Here is a 25,202-nt window from a genome sequence, read left to right as displayed (position 1 = left end):
CCCTTCCTAAGAAGGAAAAGAGCAACACAGTCTTCCACCCTGACTGGGTTTCTCCTTGACCTTGAGGGCTGGTTGGGGCCAGGTCAGGATCCAGGAGGGGTCCGGTGTGACCAGGCTGGGGCAAAGTGCGGCTGTGTGTCCCTCTCCTTCCCTTTCTGTCTGTGACCAGTGCCATGGCCTTTATCTCCTTCCTAGCCCCATCTCAAAACTTCCCCCTTCTGCATCCCATTCCCCAGCTATACTGCTTTTTTTCTAGGAGTATTTGTCTGTGGCTGCCAGAGGGTAAATCCTGCACATGACAAGCTGCTCAGCTAGAGAGCCTTCCCGAAACAGCACTAACCCTAAGTGGCAACTCTGATGGTGGAAACTTAGGCATTAGGACCACTAAATGAGGGTAGGCAGGTTCTGTTCTTGATGTCTGGGACCCATACTTGCTTAGGGTGAGGATGGCATTCAGGTGACTCAGTGACATCTCCAGGATTGAAAACCTGGGCTCCCTCCCTCCCGGGATCTGACTCAGTGCCCCTGATCCCACCTCTTCCCCAAGCCTGGGACTTACCAAGATGGGCCCAGAGAACACGCCAGAGCTGGGGCCCACGGAGGCCAGGCTCTTATAGACTACACAGGGAGAGGGGCCCCTGGGAGCAAAGCCCTGACTCAGCAAGCGAGCAGCAGAAACAAAAGCAAATTCTGGCAGAAGCCCCCATGGAGAGGCGTCAGCAGCTCTGGCTTTGGCTGGGAGGGGACGGGCCAGCTCGCCTCCCCCAGGGATCAGCCCCGAAAAAGGTGAGGGAGGAAGGGCTGCCGTAATCGGATCCAGAGAACTTCTAACTGGAGCAATAGAATGAGCACTAAATGAGGAGTCCAAATCTCATTCTCATCCTTTTCAGCTGCGTGACCCTGGACAAGTCACTGCCCCTCAGTTTCTGCCTATAAAATGGAACAAGAATAAATTCCTATGTAACATGCCTGGCACAGAGTAAAGATACAACAAATGCCCATTCCTTTTCCACTCTGGCCCCCTTCCTCCTCCAGCCGGAGCAATCAGGGAGGGCTTCACATTGGAGGCGGCGTTTCGACTAGATGAAGGTTGGGGAGGATTGGTACGAACTGAGAGCAGAGAACCAGGAACAAAAGTGCAGGGGTAGGAATTTGTGGCGCATGTACAGGAAAGAGCTGGTAGCCTGATGTGGCTGGAGCTCGGGGGTCACAAAGGGGCACAGAGGGGTCTCAGGGGTCATGAAGCGGTGCAGAGAGAGGAGGCAGGAGAAGTGGGCTGAGCCAGGGCCTGCAGGGTTCACAAAGCCACGTTGATGAATCTGCCTGGCTCTGTGGGAGCGCAAAGGAGCTGCTGGGTGGGAACAGGCTTTGCAAACCGTGGACACCTGCTAAACACCCTTGGTCTGTTTTTGCTTTGTGTACCCTCTCCCTTCACCCTGCCCCCTGGGCTGGCCTACGAGGGGCCTCTCACAGCATAGGAAGGAACAGAACCAGGAGTCATCGGCTTGGAGTGAACCCAGCCCTGACTCTTACCATCTGGCCGAGCTGGAGGCTGGCTGAGCCCTTGCTCATGGCCTGTAAATGGCAAATCAGTTCCCTCTGGGGAGGGTTAAATGAGGCTCTATCAAATGCAAGACTTCAAAGCAGGGTTGCTATGAAAATGAAAGGTTAAGAACACATCCTCTGCTGAAAATCTTGTGGATCACACTCCCTTTACCCAGTGTATGGACGGATGAGTAGAAAAATGGGGACAAAAAACAAATGAAAAATAGGGTGGGATGGGGGGATGATTTAGGTGTTCTTTTTTACCTTTGTTTTTTATTCTTATTTTTATTCTTTATGGTGTAAAGAAAATGTACAAAAATGGATTGGAGTGATGATGGCACAATTATATGATGGTACTGTGAACAGTTGATTGTACGCCATGGATGATTCTATGATATGTGAATACATCTCAATAAAACTGAATTTTTAAAAAAATTACACCATGGGTAATAATGGTGTAATGAATGTTTTTATATTTTCCTGGCCAATATTTGGAAGAGTTGTTTTTTTTCCTCTTAAGATCTCAGATACACACATTTTTAAAAAAATAAAGCTGGTATTTTATATTTAAAAAAAAAAAAAAAAGAACACATCCTCTGCAGCCAGACAGCTAGGGTTTGAATCCCATTCTTGCTGGCTGGGTAACCTTGAGCATGTTACTTAACCTCTCTGAGCCTCACTCTCCTTGTGCATAAAATGGGTGTCAAGATAAATGGGGTTTAACCTAAGAGAGATGGATATTGAAGATTAATATGAGTGATATATGATTAGCACTTGGAATTGCTCCTGGAATATAAAAAACATTATGTATCGTCATCATCATCATCATCATCATCATCATCATAATCGTGTCCCCCACAAAGACATGCTCAATTCCTAACCCTGGTCCTGTGACTGTGAACTCATTTGTAAAGACGATCTTTGGAGATCCCAATAAGATGGGGCCAGATTAAGTCAGGGTGGGACTTATCCAATATGACCGGATCCTTACAAGCAAAGGAAATGTGGGCACAGAAGGAGAAGCCAGAGGAGACTAAAGGAGACTGTCACCAAGTGACAGAGGCAGAGACTGAGCCGCCACCAAAATGCTATAGACTTCAAGGAAAATATGGGCCTGCCAACACCTTGATTTTGAACTTCTAGCCTCCAAGACAGATTCAATAAATTCCTACTGTGGAAGCCAACAAGACTGTGGTATGTTGTTATAGCCGCCCTGGCAAACTAAGACAATTGCTAATACTAACAATGATTCCTATTAAATAATTATTAATTTTTTTAAGAGAGCACAGATTTTAAGAGCTTGAGTTAGGGAGTTAAAAAGGGATGGGTCCCCAGTTCCATTATGCAGATGAGACCACTGAGGCTGAGGGCAAAGTGAGTTCCCTCCACCTCTTCATCTATAAGTAGTGCTAATTGTGAAGAAACTCCCCCCCCCCCAACCTCTATAGGGTCATCGTGAGGATTTCAGGAGCTGAGTCAGTAAAGAACTCAGAGGGGAGCCAGGCCTGGTGGGCGATCCCCCATCCCCACTCTTTGGCAGACAGCCCCTTGCCTAGGAGGAGACAGAACCCCCAGGAGATGGCCTGGCCTCGCAGCCCAGACCGGTGGGTTGTCTCCACCACAAGCATCTTGGCACCAGCTCCAGTATCTGCTGCATCCTGCCCCCCCCACCCCCACCCCAGGTCTTGGCCCAGGATGAAAGGCTGAGGGGGATGCTGGGAAGTGAGGGGGTGGCGGGTTGGGTGAGATGAGGGCAGAGCTGGCCCCAGGCCAGGGCGATCTCCAGCAGAGCAGGGTTTCATGGGAACTTGTGCAGACCCTCAAGTGGGGCTGGAAGGGTGCAGTCCCCTGGGTCCCTCTGGCCCTGGCTCTGCTGTACGGTCACTGTGTGACTTTCTTCAAACCACTCATTCCACCTGGGCCTCGGTTTCTCTGTTCGTGGAATGAGGGAGTTGGACAAGGCAATTTCCGGTGTGTTCCATTGTTCTGAGTCTTCCTTGCTCTACCTCCACCTGTGTGTATCGCTCTTCCTTCCCCGTCCATCACCCCCACTTTCCCTCCGTGTCTCAGTCCCTCTTCACCTCTCCGTTTCCCTACTTCTCTCTCCCCATCTTGCCCTGTAGCCCACCTTCTGCTATGACCCCCTCAGCACCCATAAACCATTTAATCACTAAATACTGGTTGAGGGCCTGAGGACATGCTGGGTGCCTGGTGGTGAGCAAGATGTGGCAGAGTTTGGGGTTTCCAGAGGAGGTGCCAAGCCAGCCACCAGCTGTGTCCCTGGGGTCAGATGATGGGGTGATGGGGGTCTGCAGGCATGTAAAGAAGGGGTTGGAAAGGAATCTGAAAGGCTCCATAGAGGCAGTGAAGCAGAAACCCAGGCCCTGAATGCTGCTCCCACCAAGGAAGTGGGACCCCGAGCCCAGACCCCTGCCCAGAAACAGGAAGTCAGGCTGGGACCAAGGTTGGACTCTTTGAGAGTTAAGCACGCAGCCCTTGGAGGCAGCCCGACCTCTCTACTCTAGCTCTCCTCATCTGTGCAATGGGTCTAATGAAAGTGCCAAATAAGTCAGGTTGTCCCAGGGATGGCCAGGGTGGAGTGGCAAAGCGTTTAGGACCATGATGCTCTGCTCACAGTAAGTGCTCAGTAAACTGGGCCGTTGGCATTGTGTCCACACCTGCCTCTGCAGAACATTGTCCTGCTCCTCCTTGCCCTCTTTTCAATGCCACGTTCCGGAAGGGAAGCATGGTCCCATTTTATAGCTGCAGACACAGAGCCCCCCCGGGGTAAACACCTGCCCCAAACCACACAGTGTGGTGCATAGTGGTGGAGCCAGGCTTCAAACCCAGCTGTCCTATCTTCCCAGGGGCTCCCGTTTTCCCTGTCCCATGGCTGGCAGCCAGCGGGTTCCCCATGGACCCAGGGTGGTAGGACAGGAGTCAGGATAGGGGCCGGGCAGAAAGGAGAGGGGGGATGGGGCAGAAGGCAAAGCCCCTGCCCGACAGGCCGGGTTTCTGCTGCGCCTGCCGGGCTCACAATGAAAAGTGCTGCTCTCGGCAGGAACGCAGGCGGGGCCGGGGCCGGGCCCCTACTCACCACCCCGGGCCTGCTGAGCCAGCTCCCCGCTTTGTGCCACAGGCCATGGGGCCTAGTGTCTGCCAGACTATAAAATGGGGGGTCGGCCCCTAGTCACCCACAGCACCCACCCTCCTGGTCGCCTGTCTTGGAGCAGAAAGTAGCAGGTGCCCAGGTAAGGGGGACCCCACTCTGCTGCTGAGAGCTGAAGGGGAGGGAAAGGAGAGAGACAGAGAGGTGTTAGAGAAGGAGGGGGACAAAGATGGCAGCAACATAAGGGAGCCAGAGAGACGGACAGTGGAGATAAAGATAGGGAGGGAGAGAGAAGTAAAAATAGAAATTGAGAAGAGCTAGAGAAAGACAAGCAGAGAAAGAAAGAGACCAAACGAGAACATCTGCCAGAAGGAATGAGTCCAACCAGCAACCGGAAGGAGTGTTGATTCACATACTGAGGTGGGGGAAGCAAGGGCCCGGAAGCCACAGATGTGGCCCAGATGTCTGGCCTGCACCCCAAAGCAGCACCCATGTTCCTGGGGAGAGGCTGGGGGAGAAACCTGCTTGCCCCAGCTAGCTCCTTCTTACAGAGAATGTTCAGGGACCACCTAGACCTGAGAGTCTTCTTCTGAATTGTCTGGGGGTATGGGGAGTAGTGGCTGGAGGATCCTCAAATCCACTGACATTGACTCCAAAATAGAAGGTACTACTTTTAACCCCAGGGACAAGGTCAAAGCTTTCATCAAATGCTCAAAGGCATTCACGATTCCCAGCGATGAAGAACCGTAAGAATTGACCAAGGTCCTCTCCACCCTACACCCATACAGTTCTCATTTTTAGAATCCCGCTGGGCACTAAACTAAATATGTGCCCTTGGGCCCTCCTTTATGCCCCAGTCTTGGGTCTTTGGCTGCACCCGCACACCTGTGCCCAGAGAATTCCAGAGGCAGCAGTTGGAAAAGGAGATGGGAACGTGCATTCGTTCATTCTTTGAGCGGATGTTCACTGAGCATTCCCGGTGTGCCGGGCACAGCTCTAATCGCTGGGAATGGAGGGGCGAGTACAAAGAATAAGGAAATGGCAAAGTCTTTTAGCACCCAGTTGCTGCAGTTGAAATCGGAGACCTACTACTTACTAGCTGCGTGGGCTCCTAAGCTTCAGTTTGCTCGGTGGGGATAATGAATACACCAACCGCATAGGGTTAAGGGCCAGATAAGTTAATTACTTGGCATACGGTAAGTAACCCCAAATATGACTTGTTGTTAGCAATCAACACCTTAATCTGGTGAAGCAAAAAGAAGTCGTGCAAGCAGGTGATAAGTATGATTCGTGGTGTGAAAACCTGCAGCAGGCTAAGGTAGTACCAAGCAGAAGGAAGAGCATTTTTGGTGCAGGGAACAGCATGACCGGAGGCTCAGAGGAAAGGTGGTCAGCTGGGGTGGCGGTGAGGGATGATAACGTCCCAGCCTTCTGTTTTAGAAGCAGAAAGGGAGGAATGAGTTCAAAGGTGCCTCATAAAGCAGAGCAAGGGGGGTGTGGAGTGGGGAGCCACCTCAGGGATGCCATCCCTGAATTAACCCAGGCCAAGGATTTCTTTGCAGACTCAGGGACCATGTCTCAGGCTACAACAGCCTCAGCCACAGCTGCGGTGAACACAGGGCCTGATGCCAAAGGGAAGGGGAACCCGCCTGCAGGAATGGCTCCAGCCCCCGGCCCTGCCCTGGCCCCAGCATCCGTGCCCATACCCAGTGCCAAAGTGGGGGACCTCCCTCCTGGAAGCTACAAGGTAAGGACCTGGGGCTGGGGTGGCAGAGCTCACCCCCTCTGGCTCCTCTCCCCACTTCTCCTCTTCCTTCTCACCTCCCCCTCTTTCTCCTCCTTAGCCTATTTTCCTTTTCCCTCCTTATCCCTTCCTCCTGTCTCTTTTCTCCTTTTCCTCCCCCTTTGACTCCTCTCCTCTCCTCCTTCCCTGACACAAACATGACCCAGGCCCATCCAGAAGCCAAAACACACCTGGAAAGGGGAGGGGGGGACCCATTACATCTGGAGTTGTTAAACAGCAGCTAAAATGCAGCGTTTCACGGTTGAAGGGACAGCAGCCAGTCGTGTCAGCCCTGCACAAGCACGTGCTTAGACTTCATCAAAAGAAAGAAATGGAAGGAGATCAGAAGGAAGTGGGCTGGCTTAGGAGCAGGGACAGTCTGTCCTGGGCCACTAGGATGGTCTCAGAACCTCCTGGAAGTATTTGAAGCAGTCAAGGTTGAAAGGACTCCTGGAGAACAAGGCATCTAGTCTTCTGGGGTTTGGCTGGAGTTGGGTTGGGTGGGTTTCAACCTCAGGTGCCCGGAATTGGGTCATTTCACAACCCTTGACTCGTGATGGCTCTCCTTTGGTCTATGCATGACCTGCTTTTATCTATGTAGTTATTGAACTATTTATTATTTAATTTTTAATAAAGCAGCACACAACTGCAATCTCACCACCCATCTTAAAACTCAGGACTTGGTAAAAATCCTCTAGCTAACTATAAAGGGTCACCCCCCACCTCCAAAAAAAAAAAACCCTACCCCTGTCATCTCCCACTAAGGCATTCTCACCCCTCTACCCATTGTCTGCTTGCTTTTTAAAAAATATATATTTTATGCATTCTTCATTAAAAGTATGTATTTTTGTTTTAGTTTTTAAAGAAACTGAAACATGCTTTGTGTAATCATTCCAGGCTTTTTTTTTTTTTTTTTTTTCACTGACCACAAGATTTCTAATGTCCGTCCATCACTGTGCATCGCTGTAGGTCATTTGTCTGTCAAAAAATATTTCAGAATATCATCCAGAATAACCCTTTTCTCCTCTCACTCCCCTGCCAAGGACCATTTGGGTCGCTGCTAGTTTTTGCTCTTGTGAACAGGGCAGCTGGGATGTTCTTATCTGTGTCCCCAGGGCACGTGTGCAAGAGTTTCTGTTGAGCAGATGAAAGGAGGGGTGGAACTGCTGGGGTGAGGATCTATATGAAACTTCTCCTTTCACAGCTGGGGAAACCAAGGCTCAGCTAATGGGGTGAGTACAGTAGTGAGGAGGCATCAGGGAGGACTTCCTGGAGGAGGTGACATCTGAGTCGCGAACAAGTGACTGAGCATTGGTTAGATGGTGGGAGTGCCAGGATGGGGATGTGTGGTGGAGAGGGCATTCCAGGCAGGAGGAACGGCGTAGATAAAAGCCTAGAAGGAGGTACTTTAGTTCCTAATGATGGTGCAGATGTTAAGTCCAGAACTAGGGGGAAAGGAAGACTGGAGCATTTTCCAATCCTTGGTTCATGATGCGCTCTTATGTGGCCCATGCACAGCCTGCTTTAACTTACATAGTCACTTATTTAATTTGTGACCTGGAATCTCTCCATTTGGGAGGTAATTCCTCCCTCTGCTGACCCTGTCCCCTTGGGCCTGGGGGCTTCTCCTCTGCAGTTGGTGGCCTTTGAGCAGGAGAACTTCCAGGGCCGACATGTGGAATTCTCCGGGGAGTGCTTGAATCTGGGAGACCGCGGCTTAGACCGAGTGCGCAGCCTCATTGTCACCTCGGGCCCGTAAGTGTGTGTGTGTGTGTGTGTGTGTGTGTTTGTGTGTGTGTGTGTGTGTGTGTTTGGGGGAAGGGGCGCTCCTTCTCCCATAGTGAAATAATAACAACAACAAAACAATAGTAGCTGGGAGCCTGCTCTGTGCCAGTAACTCTGCTCACAGTGGCACATATGTTCTTTCCAATCCTCCTCTTTCCCATTTTATGGATAAGGAAACTGAGGCTCAGAGAAGTGATCTGATTTGCACAAGGCCACACTACCGGAAAGTCATGGTTCTGGGTTCCAGAAAAAACACTGCTTCAACTATAGACGGGGCCCTGGCCCATCACTGAGGGCAGGAGGAGGCCAAAGAGCTGAGTGTTCACCAGCTTTCCACCCACCCTGGGCATCAGGCAAGACTACGAGTCAAAAGGTACATCTGTTGAGCACCCACTAGGTGCCAGGTACTGAGGGCTTTACCTGGATGATTGCACATTATGCTATGAAGGAGGCACTATTCCCATCCCCACTGGACAGGTGGGGAAACTGAGGCTCAGAGGGGTTAAGTCCCTTGGCTGAGGTCACCTAGCAGTGAATGGCAGGCAGATTCAACTCAGGTTGATCGATTTCAGTGCCCGTGCTTTAACCACTAAGCTTCACTGCCTGATTCCAGGCCTGCCCCTCCTGGGTGGGCTTCTCAGGGCCTCAGGGATCCCTATTACAAAGCAGAGATAATCATCCCCCAGCTCCAGCCCCTGAATGCTAAATTCAGTGCTGGGGCAATAGCCACCTGGCACTTTGCCTCTTGTTGACCCCACCCCAAAAATCCCCCAAGGGGTACTGGATTTTGGCAAACAGGATTTAGCCTCTAATCCAAGCATGTGGGATATATTGTGGCAGAAAGAACAGAGATGAGTCCTGGGTTCAAGTCCTAATCCTGCCATTTGCCCTGCCCAGTCTCTAAGCCTCAGTTTCCTCATCTCTGAAACAGGGAGCATAAGGGTCCCTGCCACCCCAACAGGCAGCTTAGGCCTGGTACTTGGTGGGCACCCAGATGTGGAGGTCACGATGAGGATTACTTCCTTCCTCGCTGCCCTGAGAGCTTAGCCAAGTAATCCTGGCCCAGGGTAGGCCCGGGGGACCCTCTCTACCTCCTGCACCCCCTCTCCCCCAGTGTGGTCAACCCACCCTCAGCCCCACCCCCAGCCCCAAAGCCCAGCTGCGGACACAAGCTGCCGGAAGTGGCCTGCTTGGGTTTTCGAGGCTTTTTTTTTTCAGGGCTGGTGACTCAAACCCAGAGTATTTTTCCTCAAACGAAGATGCAGCTGGTCTCTGCTATATGCTCCGATGGGGCCTGCATCTGATGGGGAGACAGGGGCCCCGTGGTCTGTGTCAGAGCTGGGCAGGGCTACAGGAAGAGCCACTGTGGGAAGAAAGGATACCGAGGAGGAGGTGGGCAAGGCAGGGGGCAGGGAGGCTTGTCTAGGAGACTTGAATCTGACACGTGGCACCGTTGTGTGACCTTACACCCGTGACTTGCTCCTTTTGAGCCTCTATTTCTGTATCAGTAAATTAAGATTTCTGCCCTGCCTCTCTCCTTGTTCAGAAGGCTCAAATGGGCCCTGGGAAAAGAGAAAAGTCTTTGAAATAAATACTTAAAACCTTCCACTCATACAACGGGCCCTCAATGGGCATAGCCCTCCATTAAGTGGATGGAGGAGCTTCTTTTGGGGGGTTCAATATCTTTCCGTAGGCTCAAACCTCCAGCGACCTCCCTCTCTCTTTAATCATAAAAGATATTACTTACTGTGCTAACTCTGGGCTGGAGCCATTCCATGCCTTCCCTCTTCTAAGCCATCACGACCTCCTGATAGGGTAGATGCAATCATTTCGTCCCTTTTACTGAGGCTTTTATTTAGGTGATTGCTCTAAGTCATGCAGCAAATTTAACAGTGAACTGGGATTGGAACTCAGGTAAGTATGTTTCCAAATTCCATGCTTTTAACTTCTACACGATACCATCTTCTAAGACTCTCTTCCCATCTATTCACCCATCTATCCATCCATCATCCATCTACTTACCCAGCCAGCCAGCCAGCCATGGATCATCCCACCATCCATCCATCGACCCACCTACCCATCTATTCATCCATTCATCCACCCATCCACCCATCCACCTACCCACCCAGCCAGCCAGCCAGTTAGTCATCCACCCATCCCCCTACCCACCCACCCACACACCCACCCATCACCCATCCACCCACCCACCCACCAGCAACCCACCCATCCACCCACCCACCCATTACCCATCCACCCACCCATCCACTCACCTATCCCTCCACCCACCCCCACCCATCCATCCACCCATCAATCCACCCATCCATCCCTCCACCCATCAACCCACCTCCCCCACCCCCATCCACCTATCCACCCATCCACCCACCCATCCATCCATCCATCCATCCACCCATCCACCCACCCACCTATCCCTCCACCCATCCACCCACCCACCCATCAATCCATTCACCAATCCATCCACCCCCCACCCCACATCCACCCATCCACCCACCCATCCATCCATCCACCCATCAAACCATCAATCCATCCATCCACCCATCCATCTACCCACCCACCCACCCACACATCCACCCCCCACCCCCCATCCACTCATCCACCCATTCACCCACTTACCCATCCATCCATCCATCCATCTACCAATCCACCCACCCACCCCCATCCACTCATCCACCCATCCACCCACTTACCCACCCATCCATCCACCCATCCACCCATCCATCCACACACTCACCCATCCATCCATCCACCCATCAACCCACCTTTCCAACCATCTATCCACCCATCCATCCCCAGACCCAGCATGGCTGAGGCAGATTGAACTGTATTCTAGAAGGAAAAATTCACATCTTCAATTCAACTCCAGTGTGGGTTAGCTGAGCCCTCAGACAAAGACCTGAGGCCCCCAGCTCAGTTGATGGTGGTATCCATCACCCTCATCTTCTGGGTAGAGGAAGGTCCCAGCAGCCACCAGGAGATGATGTCATCCTCTTCTTACGCCCCTCCCTTGTTCCCTGATTGCTCCTGAACACACACTGAGCAAAGGTCCGGGGGTCCTCTAGTCTCAGCCTTCTCATCTGTGAAATGGGGAGAGCCTGGTGCCCCCAGCCTCCCCACTCCCTCTAACACAAGCTCAATTTCTGCTGTTCATTAACCTGCACTGGGAAAGCCAGGAAAAGCCCCCATTTGATTTCAAACTTTTGATTAGTCCTCATAGGGGACTAGATGTCTTCAGATTCACTATTGCATTTAATTCTTACAGGTTGCTGAGCAGTAGATGTCACTATCATTTCCCTCCCACTGCCCTCATATCAGCTACTGGGGGTTACAATTCATTACCGAAAGTAGGACTCAAGCACCTGTGTCATTTTTTCCTTATCTCAGTACCTCCGGAACTATTATTTATTTAAACACATAAGTATTTTAAAAAATAAACTTCATGTCACTTTTATAAATAGAAAGCGAGTATTACTTGCTATGAATAAAATGTATCCAAAACCAATTATTACAAGGGCTACAAAGCATTGTCATTATACTGCTGCCTGCTCAAGGCTCTGAGCCGGAGGCTGCCCTCTGCTACAAAAAGAGAGATGAGCAAGTGTTAAAGGCACAATAGCATCAAACAGACTTCCTTAGCTGTAATCAGGCTTAAAAGAAAGTGACTTTCTCCTTATGTGTTATCTGACACCAAGACCCCGAAGCACTTAAGCTCACAGTGTGAGTCCTATATTTGGGGAAACACTTTGCTTGGTTAATTGCACATATTATCTTATTTAATCCTTCACCGACTCTAAGGAAAAAGGTACATTAGTAGAGACAGGGAAAATGAGGCTCAGAGAGGTGAAGCCATGTGCCCATGATCACACAGCCTGGAACTGAACCCGGCTGTGCCAGGTCTCCTTGGGACTTTCCCACGGGCCCCAGGGCTGTCAGGCAAGGGGAAGATGAGAAGGCAGGGGTATGTGTGGGTGTGTGTGTGTGTAGGGGGGTGGCTCCTGCTAACGATTTCTCTCCTCTCTGCCTTTGCTCCTGCCTGCCCTCTCCACCCTCCCTTTCCCCTCCCACATCCAGCTGGGTCGCCTTTGAGCAGTCCAACTTCCGGGGGGAGATGTTTGTCCTGGAGAAGGGCGAGTACCCACGCTGGGACACGTGGTCCAGCAGCTACCGCAGCGACCGGCTCATGTCCTTCCGGCCTATCAGGATGGTGAGTGGCTCCGGGGCCGGGGCTGGGGGATCAGTGGGGCAAGACAGAGAGTCTGAGAGCTGAGCGTGACCAGGGCAATGGGTGGGATGGAGGTAAGAGGAGGGAAGGATGGCGACCCCATCAATTCCTAAGGCATCCTTGCCATGCCTACTGTGTGCCCAGCCCTGTTAGGAATCCCCAGGGAAATGCTAAACTCGAAACCAGGTTATTTCCTTCCCTGCCACTGTAGAGAGTGGCAAAGACCTCCTGGTTGCTGGAAGCTAAAAACTGCAATGTCTTCCTTGCTTCTCTGTAGCATGTTTCTTGACTCTGGCTGCACATCTTCCTGATAGTCTTCTACTTAAACTCATCCAGCCAGTCTCTGCTTGGCCTGCTTGCACCAGGCGTGGGTTTAGGCTCTGGGCACACACTAGTGAATTGGGCAGAGAAGGTCCCAAACCTCATGGGGCTTACCCCCTCTACCCTGGGGGCGAAGGCAGACCCTGAAAACCTAATCATAGAAATAATGCATCATTGCAAAGTGGGGTAAATGCCGCCCAGGGCAGTGCAGTATGCTAGGAGAGTGGAGGAGGGGGCTGGGGGGCTCTGGCATTGGAGGAGTGTCCAGGGGAAGATCAGGAAAACCTGCTCTCCAAGGATGGGAATCGAGCCATCTATGCAAAGAGCTGATGGAAAAGCCTTCCAGGGAGTTGTATGTGCACAGTTCCTGAAGCAAGGATGAGCCCGGTGTTATCCAGGAACTGAAAGGAGGCCAGTGTGGCTGGGGCAGGGGGAGAGGAGGGGAGGGGGCAGAGCTGGGATAGGAGGTGTTGGCAGAGGCCAGGCCAGAGTTTGGACTTGATGCCACCATCAACAGGGAACCACGGATGGTACCTTGCTTTCCCAAGGCCCTCAAGACTAATAAATAATAGATGTTCTCATGAATTAAGCACTTACTATGAGTCAGGCACGAGGCTTTGGGTTTTCCTTAAATCATCTAGTTCAATAAGTCACATCCAAAGGCTCAAAATGCCCTCCCTGCTCCCATCCCTGTCTCACACACACCACTTTACACTCGAGCCACACAGATCTGCTTTTCCAGGCAGCCACCAGGCACATGCCAACCTCCCAGCCTTTGCCTGCGCTCTCCTCTGCCTAGAATGCCTTCCCTGTTCTCTTTCCCTTCTTAATCTCATGCACTCCTACTTAACCTTCAAGACCCTTCTCAAATGTCCCTTCTTCCATGAAGCCTTCCTTGATCTATTCTCCTTCCCTCTGGCCCACTCTTCAGCTACACTCCTCTATTGGAGTCTTCCTCATTGGGACTTGCTTACATCCTGGACTCCTCGTCTTCCTGGTGAAGAATAACAGATAATCATAGCACCCCTTTACTGAGCACCTACTATGGGCTGGGTGCTTTACCTGTCTTTCCCACAATTTCTACAACAATCCTATGTGGTAGAGACTATTATGACATTAGTTTCAAAGACAAGGAAACCAAGGCTCAGAAATCAAAAGTGACTGGCTAAGGGTCACACAACTGGTGAGAGAAGAGGCTGAGATTTGAACCCAGGTCCGTGGGACACCAGAGACACCAAGGTTGGCATCACACTGCTATCCTTTCTTGGCCCTCTCTGTACCCTTGGGCCTGTAACGGCTCCTGATTACTTGGCAACAGTTGGACTATCCCTGATGTTATAGAAATAATGGGCAAACCTAAAAACCCCCAAAATCAGGCACATGGTCTTAAAAGCATTGGAAATCTATATAAGCCAGTATTAGGAATCCTGTGCCCAAATTCAAGGGTGGGTCCGTCACATCTTTGACACTCAATTGTGAGTTCAATAATTGTTATGACACCACGATGCAAGTGTAACCCCACTCTACAGATGAGAAAACTATGGTTCAGTGGGGCAGAGGGGTGGGCAAGGTAAAAATGCCCAAGATCCCCAACACATAAGCGTCAGAGGCAGGATTCAAACCCAGGTCTGTGTCCACCAGTGCTCCAGGGTGCCCCCAGGGTCAGTTCCTAACTTTCATCCCATTCATAAGAAGCACCTACAAAATTGAGAACTGTTTTTCTTGAAAGTTCTGCTCCTTGCTGGCTGTGTGCCATTGGTCAAGAACCTCGGTATCTGCATTCCTGACCATCAACATAATTTTTTTAAAATTGAGTAACTCTTTTTGAGCACTTGGTGGACGCCAGGGGCTGTGCTCAGTGCTCTGTAAGGTTAACCCATTTAAATCCCATGACAGCCCTGTGAAATAGCAGCTGATATGCCCCATTCACAGATAAGAAGGGTCTTTCCAAACCAGTCAGCAGCAATCTTGGAAGAGTCCCACAGTGGCCTGAGCAGACTCAGCCTTCTCTCTCTCTCTCTCTCTCTCTCTCTCTCTCTCTCTCTCTCTCTCTCTCTCCCCGGGTCACACCAGGAGGCCTCAGCCTTCTTTGCCCAATGCACATTCCACATGCCTTATCCAGCCTCTCCTTCTCCAGGACTCCCTGGAGCACAAGATCTGCCTATTTGAAGGGGCCAACTTCAAGGGAAACACGATGGAGATCCAGGAAGACGATGTGCCCAGTGTCTGGGCCTTTGGCTTCTGTGACCGCGTGGGCAGTGTGAGGGTCTCTGGTGGAACGTAAGTGTCCTCCTGCTAGCCTGGTCGCCCCGCCTCAAGCACAGACAGACATGAAGGCTGTCCCCTTCACAGAGTATAACCTCAGAGGCAGAGGGGAGGCTGTGCCCCTCCCAGATTCTCTGGGTGCTGGATCCAGTGACTCGGCCAATAGAACTTCAGTCCTCTGGGGAGGGGAGTTGTACTTTGACTGATTCCTTGTCAGTGCAAACAAATGTGGCAACTGGTTCTAGGAATTGGATGATGGGGTGAATAGGAGATGCTGAACGCAGACTGATATTGGGGGAATAATGAAGTCAGGGGGTCAGAGTTGATGTGGAAAGATGATTCTGGATGTATCTAGGGAAAAAGAGTATTTGGGGAAATCAGCAGTGTGCACTCAGAGAAGTGAATCTGAGCAACAGAAGCCCCCTGCCCCTCTCTTGTCTCAGTACTGCCAGCTGTACAATGGGCACACCAAACGCCCTGCTATTAAAAGGGCCCTTTGTGCTCACAACTCCCAGGATTCAAAGTTTGTAAAGACAGATTGCATAACCCCAGGTCCTGGAAGGGAAGAACTGGATACCCAAAGCAGGTAACTTTATCCAGCCCCCTGCCTCTAAACAACCATGCCAGAAACCCCTGGTCTCCTCTAGCCAAATGTAAGGCTCTCTTCTTTCTCCCCACCCCAGACTCTTTCTGAGCTCCCGTAAAACCATCAGGGCCCTGGCCTTTTTCTCTTTCCATTCCCCTTCCCTCAAACTTGTATCCCTGCCATTCGAGCCATGCCAAATATACTGGGCATTGACAGTGAGCTTGGCACTGCACTGGGCTCACTGGGTAAGGCAGACACGAATAAGGTGAAATTTCCTGCCTTCAAGGGGCTCACCTGGCCTACTAGGGGAAACCCAAGTATACCTGTGAGATGGTGACCAACAATACTAGGCAAGAGATGGTCCTGACAGGGCATTAGATACATGGTTTTCTTTAAAGGAAGCATGGTTTCTAGGACTTGGTATATGTGTTGGGGCAGGAGGAGGGTCAGAAAAGGTTTATCAGAGGAGGCTAGAACTTAAACCAGGCTTTGGAAGATGGGCAGGGGGTCTGGGAGTGGCCTGGAAAAAACCCTTTCAGCAGATGCAATGCGAGAGGTTAGAAATTAATCATTCATAAACATAACTAGCATTTATTGAGTGCTTACTGTGGACCAAGCACTGTGCTAATAGTTATTAGATCTTTAAAACACACCCACGAGGTAGGTGCATTATCATCCCTACATCACAGAAAGGAAACTGAGGTTCTGATAAGTCATTTACCCAGCTTCCCACAGCTAGTAAATGGCAGAGCTAGGGTTTGAACTCGGGTAGGTCCTAATCATTACATACAAATTCACTTACACTCAAGGAAGCCCGTTATTTTTTTTCCCCTCCAAACAAGCCTCCTCCCCCTTCCTTGCGTCATTGCCAACCAGCCCCATCCTCACCTTCATTGATTCTCAGATCCCCAGATCAGCACTTTCAGTGCTTCCATGCACAAGCCACATGCTTAGGAAGCACATTAGGTGCGTTTTCCCATTTTGGGCTCCACAACACCCTAATTAACCAGCCACATGACCATCCCCACTTTTCTGAGGAGGAAACTGAGGCCTGTCAGAGCGGTGAAGTCATTGCCCAAGGACACACAGTAGGAAGGGGGAAAGCGGGGACAGAGGGGCCCTGTGGCACCCAAACCCATGCCCCAGAGATGGGAGATGGAAATAGACAGAGGGCCGGCTGGTTGGGCAGGGGCCTGGGTGCCAGGCAGTGAGGCTGGGGTTGCCTCCATGCTGTCCTTCCTGCTTTCCTCCCAGCTGGGTGGGCTACCAGTACCCCGGCTACCGTGGGTACCAGTACCTCCTGGAGCCCGGCGACTTCCAGCACTGGAACGAGTGGGGGGCCTTCCAGCCACAGATGCAAGCCGTGCGCCGCCTGCGTGACAGGCAGTGGCACCGCGAGGGCCGCTTCCCCATCCTGGCTGCCGAGCCCCCCAAGTGAGTCTACGCTCCTCTCTGTCCCCTCCTCAGGCTCAATGTCCCCACCCTCCCCACGCAAATAAAAGTCCCTAAAGCCGATATGAACAGATGCGTGCCTTGTGGTCCCTCATTATTGCAGGCTATGACTTCTCTGGTCTTAATAATAATTATAAGAGTAATTAGTGAATGCTGTGAAGTTCTTTACACACGCTATTTTAGTATATCCTTTTCGTCACTCTGAGCAGGCATTATCATTATTCCAATTTAACATGTGAGGAAATTGAGGCTCAGAGAGGGGAAGTGACTTGCCCAAGGTCACACAGCAAGTGAGTGGTAGTTTGAAGCCAGGCAGGCTGGCTCAAGAACCTGGACTCTCAAATAAATCTGTTTTCAGACTCTAGTCCTTCAGGCATCACCCTCGTGATACCACCTGTTCTGTTATTTACTCAGTACATTTTATTTAAATAGACTCACTGTTCTTGGCTTAAATACATTGATTTGTAGGTAAAACTTTATAACACTAGGGAAGTGGAAAATCAGTATCATATGCCATGGATAGAAAGCAGTCATAAAAATAAATACAATTTACAGAAGGCCACGTATCTAATTCCTAGCAGACCCCATTGGCCCCCCAGAAGCTCTAGGCCTATGACCTGCTTGTTCCTTGACAAAATAGATATTTAGCAAGTGGTGGAAAGAGATGTGATAGACACACTTGCACCAAACTGAGGTTTTTTTTTTCTTCCTGCTTTAATCAAAGAAGATTGAAAAGAGCTTTTTTATTTCTTTCCTCTTATCTGATTCAGTGTGATTTAATCCTGGGTCCAGGTTTCACCTGGAATCACTGCTCAGATGATCAATGGTATATGCCCTGCTCTTTGGAAATCTGTTCCAGGCAATGTTGCCCCTCGTATCAGCAATTAACATTGATTGATATTATTAACCATTAATCTGTGCAGGAAACCTGGTGTGGAAGGGGTTGCCAAGGAAATTTCTAGAAGGAAGGGATATTTGAAAACGGCCTTGAAGGATGGAGCAGAAGTTTGCTTGGTAGAGAATGGAGAGGGTAGAGGGGGTTAACAAACAGCAGGGTCCTGCAACTCCGTATGGCACTTTTGTGCAAGTGATAAAAAGACATCCTCCTGAAGACGTTTTATTGCTGTCTGCCAGAAACAAATATAAATCTCTGTCTACTCTGTGAATGCAGCACCCTTGTGCTGTGCCCAACCTGCCCAATTGTACTTGGCATCTCTGGAGCAAAACGGGCTTGGTGGAGGCCAGAGAGAAGCCTGGTGAGTTGTGTTGGGGACTGAATTATGTACCCACAGAAGACGTGCTCGATTCTTAATCCACCTTCCTGTGGGTGTGAACCTATTTGTAAAAAGGACCTTTTGAAGGGCCTGTTTCTGCTCAGCCAAAGAAATGAGAAGATGGCTATGGATGCTGGAGGAAACCAGAGGAGTTGAGCTCACCAAATGGCCAGAGTGTCCGTAAGCCTTCTCAGGGACTTTCCAGTGGTAGTTCTGACCCTGCATGGGTCTCTTCCCAAACACTGAATTTGGAACACAATGTCTGGGCAAGTTGGGGCGTCATCGGGTTCCAATGCTCAGTCCCAGCTCATGAGTCTCTGAGTTACAGGCTTTGGGGAAGACAAAGAATCTGGGTGATGAAACATCATCTCCTGTCCTTAGCAACAGGAAGCCACTCACTGTCCTTTGGGCATTGGGGCATGGAGCACCAATTTGGCAGGGTGGGGGTGGGAGACCACTCAGAGATGGTGAGCAAAGCAGGAAAGAAACCTGTTCCTTTCTGTGCCAGCACCAGATACCGATGGGCACCCGGCAACTGTGTCACTGGTTCTGGGGAAAGGGCATGGTGCCAGGAAGCCCTGAGGAGGTTTGCAAGAGATGGGCATACTCTTTAGAGCCATGCTGCTATGACAACCAGTCACCTGGGTCAGATACCCAGGATCGAAGAGTAAAGTCTAGGTACTCAGCTCCAAACAGCAACCCCACATCCTTCCAGTAGGCGAAGGGAACCTGCCGGGGAGCTGGCACCTGTCCCATCTGCCCTGGCTTCCTGCCCACTGCTTTGCCACCTCCTTCCACTGGTGTTCTAGAAAGGGTGAGAGAGATCTGAGTTTGCATCCCAGCTCTGCCGCTTGCCAGCTGTTGCTCTTGGGGCAAGTCAAATTACCCAATGGGGCTTCTTTTTCCTTATCTGTAAAATGGGAGTAATGATAATAAAACTTCAGAAGGTTGTCGGGAGGAATAAATGATCAGCTTGAGTATAATGTTTATAAGGTGCTTAGCACATAGCAAGCACCTGAATAATGGGTCATTATTGATACATTGTCAGCGGCATCTTTTAAATGTCTCAGCTAGAAAGAATTTTAGATTTATCAGGTTTTATGCTACATTTATTCTTCCTTTTTTGGACAAATATTTATTGAGGGCAACCTGAATGCCAGGCTTTGTCAAATGCTGGAGACACAGCCTGGAGGAGAAGACAGATGAGGTCTCTGCCCCAGATGTCCACAGACGAGGACCAGACAGGGATGAGCTCAGTCTGGGCATCTTGCTTCTACCTTCAAAGTCGTATCAAATTCCCAGGCCAAGTGGTCCACTCTCTCTTCCATCAGGATGTCCTGGGGAGCAGGTAGGCTTCCTCGAGAAGGTGACAGCCAGCTTGAGCCCGGAAGGGGTTTGCTGAGCTGGGGGCTTGAGGAGCAGGCCCAACTTAGAAACCTGTGGTTCATTCTGGTCCCCTTCCTTATCCCTGAAACCAAGGCCTGCTGGTTCTGTCTTCCAAACATCTTTGGAACCAGAACAGCCCCTCCATCCCCTGGCCTCTCCCTGGGTCAACACTCTCCCCGGGATTATTGCAACAGCCCCCAAGCCCACCTCCCTGCCTGTTCACACAGCAAACAGTGGGATCTCTGCAAACAGCTAAGCTTATCACATCCTTCCCCTGCGGAGCACCTATGCATGGATCTCCATTGCAAAAAGAAATCTTGAGCTCTTCCCACAGCCCACAAAGTCCTTCAACCGCCAGCCTCTGCTGACCTCTCTGATCCCTTCTGCAGGGACAACACCTGCCTCCTTCCTGCAGGGCCTGGAAGATGTTCCCCGGGCATGTAGCCTCAGGGTTCAGCTTAAACACGCAGGAGGTCACCCCCCCCCCCCCCCGGCCCTCCTCCTGGGAGGTTAATGCCCTGTCTCCTTCCTCCCCAGCTACAGGGCCTCGCTTTTCTGTGAATCCTTGTTGGAGGATCTGGCTAGCAGGGTCCTGCCCCCCTGTTCCCTGCCGAATCCCATGGCCTAGAATGGGAGGCTCTGGAAATGCTAATGCTGGAAGATTATTGAACAAATTCCTGCATTCAGAGAACTTTCCCTTGACCTCCATTTTTCTACCTACAGAGGGGATAATTTAAAAGATTTAAAAAAACCACCCAGCAGAGTTATTGTGCGTATTAGACATACAATGTCTCAAATATGTGCTCAGTAAACACTATATAATAGTTTTATATTTTTTCCAGCTAACTCCATGGAGGCAGGAGATTTCATTTTGTCAGTCCCAGCACCTTCCATATGGCAGGCATTAAGGAACCATCTATTGAATGCATGAATGAGTTGATGAATGGGCAAATTACTTAGCATCTGTGTGCCTTGGTTTCCCCATCTGTAAGATGGAGATGATAATAGACCTAGCACAAGGTTATTAGAGATTTAAATATGTAAATATATGTGGTGTTTAGAGCAAAGCCTGGCACTCAGTAATACAGATGAACGTTTGCTGTTATAGTTGTTACTATTACAGACATTTACTTTACACAGGTATTATATGCCTATGATTAAAAAATTTCAAACAGAACAAAGGGTCAAAGTGCAAAGTGAGTGTGTACCCCTCCCTTTCCCTTCTCTTCAGGTATTCAATGCATATTCATAGGATGCATAGATAGGCCTATTCGTTTCCCCATTTACAGATGAAAACACAGAGGCACAGAGAGGTTAAATCTCTTAGACTGAACTGACATTTATCAATCTGGAGCTTTATTTCATTCATACATATCAGGGTTTCTCAACTTCTGCACGGTTGACACTTGGAACCAGATAATTCTGTCCTGTGTACTGCAGGATGTTTAGCAGCACCCCTAGCCTCTACCCACCAGAAGCCAGCAGCACATTCCCTGCCCAGCTGTGACAACCAAAAATGTCTCTAGACATTGCTAAATGGCCAGGTGTTTGTGTGTGCACGAACGTGAGTGGGGGGTGAGGAGACAAAATAGCCCCCGATTGAGAACCACTGAAGTATAGCAATATAAAAGCAAATAACCCCTCCTTGGTTTTTCCTTTGTTTTACACAAACAGTAGCATATATACACCCTGCTCTGGACCTAGGTTTCTTGTTCTGCAGGACTTCTTAGCCAGCACTCCTCTTCACTGCTTGCATTCAGAGAGGAATTCTCTTAGACCAGTCCAGGGAGGAGGTAACGCAGCGTGCAGGCGGGAGGCGCTCAGGGCGGAGGCGCTGGGGCTCCGCCAGCTCGGAGGCGCGCTCTCGGCTGGGAACTTCAAGCTCCCGGGACTGGCTCTTCCTATTGCGCCCAAGCGCTGGCGGCAGCATGGGGCGGGCCCAGCAGTGGGGGGCGGGGCCTAACTGAGACCCGCCCACCAGGACGTCACGGCGCCGCGGCCCCGCCCCCCGCGCGGGCACCTCCCCCTTCCCCGGCAGAGGTTGCTGGCGAGCCCGGAGTTGCTGGGCGTGCGCGGCCGCCTCGCGGCTCCTCGGCACGGTAGGTGGCCTTGGGGTGACTCGTGGGGGACCTCGGGCTGCAGCCGCCGGTGCGGGGGGCCCCTGCAGGTCGGCCTCGGGCGCCGGAGCGCCCTCCGTCCTCACGGCTTCTTCCCCGGGCCCGGCGCCGCTGCTCGGGCTCTGGGAGTTGGGAGGGAGGCGGCGCGGGCAGGCGGTGCAAAGATCCTCACCCTGCCCGCGCCCGGAGCGCTTTCCTCGGGGTGCGACCGAGACCGGGCCCGGTTACCGCGCTTCCCGCCTCGGACCCGGCGCCGGGGGAGGCGCTCAGCGCCTGTGTGTGTTCGGGAGGGCGGCGTGGAGAAGGGCGGTTTATCCTCGCCTTGGGAGTCCCCGACCCTCCTGGGAGTGCGGAGACCCCCCGAGCGGGCGCCCGGACGCCCCGGGGGCGCGGGGAAGTTAACTTGCTGCTGCTATGGAGTTGCGAGGCATGTGGAAAGTAGAGGCGTGGGGGTAGGGGGACGGAAATCGCTGGGTGGGAGGGGTTCTCCGAGAGCGCCAGGTGAGGGGGAGGCTTGGTGAACTTTGAGGGTCACTCGTGAGGAGGAGGAGGAACTTTGAGCAGAGGATCCCGCCTCTCTGGAAGCCATGCCCTCTCAGTGCGAGCAGGGCAGGGGGTGCCTCGGGAACCTGGGAGTGGGGGTGGCAGCAAAGGAAGGGGGGTGCATGGTCGCCGAGACGGGGGCGTGCCTGACCTGGCAAAGTCATTATTATAATGTGGGACAGAGGTCGAGGTCTGGCTTTCCCACTCAAGGCTGGCTCCCTTGGGAGGAGGGGGTGGAAACCGTCCTCTTATAGTGTGATCGGAAAGCACGATGCTCACCCTTGCCCCCTTCCCCTTTTATAAAAGGGGAAACTGAGGCTGGGGGAGGCCACCTGCCTGCCTTTCGCCCTGAGTCACACAGCTGGAAAGTGGCAGGCCTGAAACACATCATCAGGCCCCCTGGCTTCATGTCCTACAGGGATGTTCGGGGGTTGGGGAGATTTCTGGCAGACTCTTCCTCCTGGAAGCCTTCCCTGACTCCCAGGCATGTTGGGGTGCTTCCTGTTTTGAACCCCTCGGAGGCAACTCGCCGTTTCCCTGGCTAACAATCCCCTTTGTCTGTCTCCTGGGCTGGGTTGTCTCCTCCCCACCTCCCGTCTCACACTCCTTTCATTCCAGCAGGGTGGGCTAATGGTTAAGAAGAGGCTTGTGGATTTGGACAAATCTTGGGGAGACTCACTCTGGGGTTCAGTAGGGATGTGTCCCCGGGGAGGCATTCCCCACCCCCACCCGTCCTCAGTTTCCAGGAGTGAAAAATAGGGTTCGTTGCATTGTCCTCAAGGGGTTGTTGTGCCATTTGTGAACCATTTTATCCCCACTGAGCCTCAGTTGTACTATTATTTACTTGAGATATATCTTTATATCACCATATTTTAAAAAACCTTATATAAATTGCGTTGTTGAATTATAATTCACATATACAGCTTGCCCTTTTAAAGCATATGATTCTGCAGGTTTTTAGTGTATTTACAGGGTTATGCAACCATCATCACTATGTAATTTTAGAACATTTTCATCATCCCCAAAAGAAACTCAGAACCGGCAGTCCCCCCCCATTCCTCCCTCCCCTATCCTCTAGGCAACCACTAATCTACTTTCTGTTTCTATGGATTTGCCTATTCTGGACATTTCATGTAAATAGAATCATACCATATGTGGCCTTTTATGACTGGTGTTTCTCACTTAGAATAATATTTTCAAAGTTTATCCATGTCTTATCAGTAGCTGATTCCTTTTTATGGCCGAATAATATTCCATATTCCCAGTAATATGACTATATCATATTTTGTTTATCCACTTACCAGCCGATGGACATTTGAGTAGTTTCCACTTCTTGGCTATTAAGAATAATGCTGCTTTGAAAGTTGCATACAAGCCTTTGTGTGGACATGTGTTTTTATTTCTCTCGGATATATACCTAGGAGTGGAATTGCTGGGTCAGGTGGTTACTTTATATTTAACCTTTTGAGGAATTGCCAGACTTTCACGGCACGTGCACCATTTTACATTCCCACCAGCCAACTATGAGGGTTCTGGTAATTTTATATAAATTTAATCTCCTCTTAAGCAGTCATAATCCGTGAAATCACTGTCTTGATATGCTAGTTATAAATTATTTTCTAATACACATTAAATTAAGTGCCTCAGCAGAACGAGAAGTGTCCCTTTGTGTGTCACCCATAACATCTCTCCAACCACCCGTTATGAAAACAGAGGTCAACTCCAGAGAGTGCTTAGCCGAGGAAGGTGTGTCCTTATGTCCCCTAACTTTAACCCTGGTAGTAACAGTGACAAATGACAATTACTTGCTGACAGCCTTCTCCTGCCAAGTCCTGCAGGGGGGCAGACAGTGAGGAATCCAGGAGCCCACAGTGCCCATCCCAGGCCTGGTACGCAGTAGGCGCCTAGTTAAGGAGTCTGCGGGTAGAATGGGGGAAAATTGGAAATGGCTCCGATCTTCCCATCCATCCCAGGCCAGCCCAGGGCCCCCTTGAAGCTGAGGCTCTGCAGAGGCCAGGGAGACTCTTGATGGGTTTCCTAGACCACAGCCCAAAAGGAAAGGCCACCCTTCTGCTCCAAAATCAAGTCTGGCCGGCCTGCACCCCGTCCATGCTCTTGCTGAAGGCGACTCTCCTGTGGCCACCTGCGTGGGGAGCTCCTTTAGCCTAAGTGAGCTGCTGCTTATTTCAAAAGGTTCCCACCCCAGGCCCAGAGCCAGCAGTTTTGAGTTACAGACTCCCTGTTTGTGTGCATCCTGGACGCACAGACATCCCTCTCCTCCTGTCAGGCATCTCACCCCCACCCAGATGCCCCCACCTCTTCCCTTACTCTGCCTTCTGCCAGGTGAGCCAAGGGCCCGGGTTAGAGCATGGCGTTTCCATGGAGGATTGATGTTTCTTAAAGGGGGTTGGTTCTTCCCGAGGTAAAACCCATGGTCTGCTGATTTGGGGAACTTAATTAAACCAGCGTTCACCTGCGCATTCCAGGTACCCTGCAACCAGACGTGCCTCACCTGGGCAGCTGCTGTTTGGGAGGCAGACGTTGGGACCCTGTGTACTTGTTGGGGCTTTTTATTCATTTTTGCATAAGTTTCCTTCCTTGCCCTTTTAAAATCCTAAATTCCTGTGTACTTAGCAGACAGCCTGGGGAAGTGGAAGCAGGAGTGGACTCAGGTGAGGAGTGCAATGGGAGCGGACCCCAGAGCTCGGATATAACTAGCTTCTTGTAATGGGCAGGGACTCCTGAGTGCCTTATTGATGTGACTTTGTGGCTGAATTTGTAGCGACGGTGGCAGCTTCT

The 25,202-nt window shown here is 51.0% G+C and overlaps 2 protein-coding genes across 2 annotated transcripts in view; both read left to right on the top strand.

Moving 5' to 3' along the window:
• Positions 1 to 6,227: 6,227 nt before the first annotated feature.
• Positions 6,228 to 17,140, top strand: CRYBB1 (crystallin beta B1). The gene is made up of 5 exons (XM_037817119.1): positions 6,228 to 6,401; positions 8,074 to 8,192; positions 12,309 to 12,441; positions 14,918 to 15,060; positions 16,886 to 17,140. The coding sequence occupies exons 1-5, from the start codon at positions 6,228 to 6,230 to the stop codon at positions 17,067 to 17,069; spliced, it is 753 nt and encodes a 250-aa protein (XP_037673047.1). The 3' UTR covers positions 17,070 to 17,140.
• A 4,624-nt stretch (positions 17,141 to 21,764) lies between these two features.
• TPST2 (tyrosylprotein sulfotransferase 2) overlaps positions 21,765 to 25,202 on the top strand; it is a 48,852-nt gene continuing 45,414 nt past the window's right edge. Inside the window, exon 1 of the mRNA XM_037817131.1 lies at positions 21,765 to 21,842. The gene's annotated coding sequence lies outside the window, so the exon portion shown is untranslated. The remainder of the gene's footprint in view (positions 21,843 to 25,202) is intronic.

This window comes from Choloepus didactylus, chromosome 23 (genome assembly GCF_015220235.1).
Source record: "Choloepus didactylus isolate mChoDid1 chromosome 23, mChoDid1.pri, whole genome shotgun sequence".
NCBI lineage: Eukaryota > Metazoa > Chordata > Mammalia > Pilosa > Megalonychidae > Choloepus > Choloepus didactylus.
Note: the sequence above shows the minus strand (reverse complement) of the source record. Positions and strands in the feature narration are given on the sequence as shown.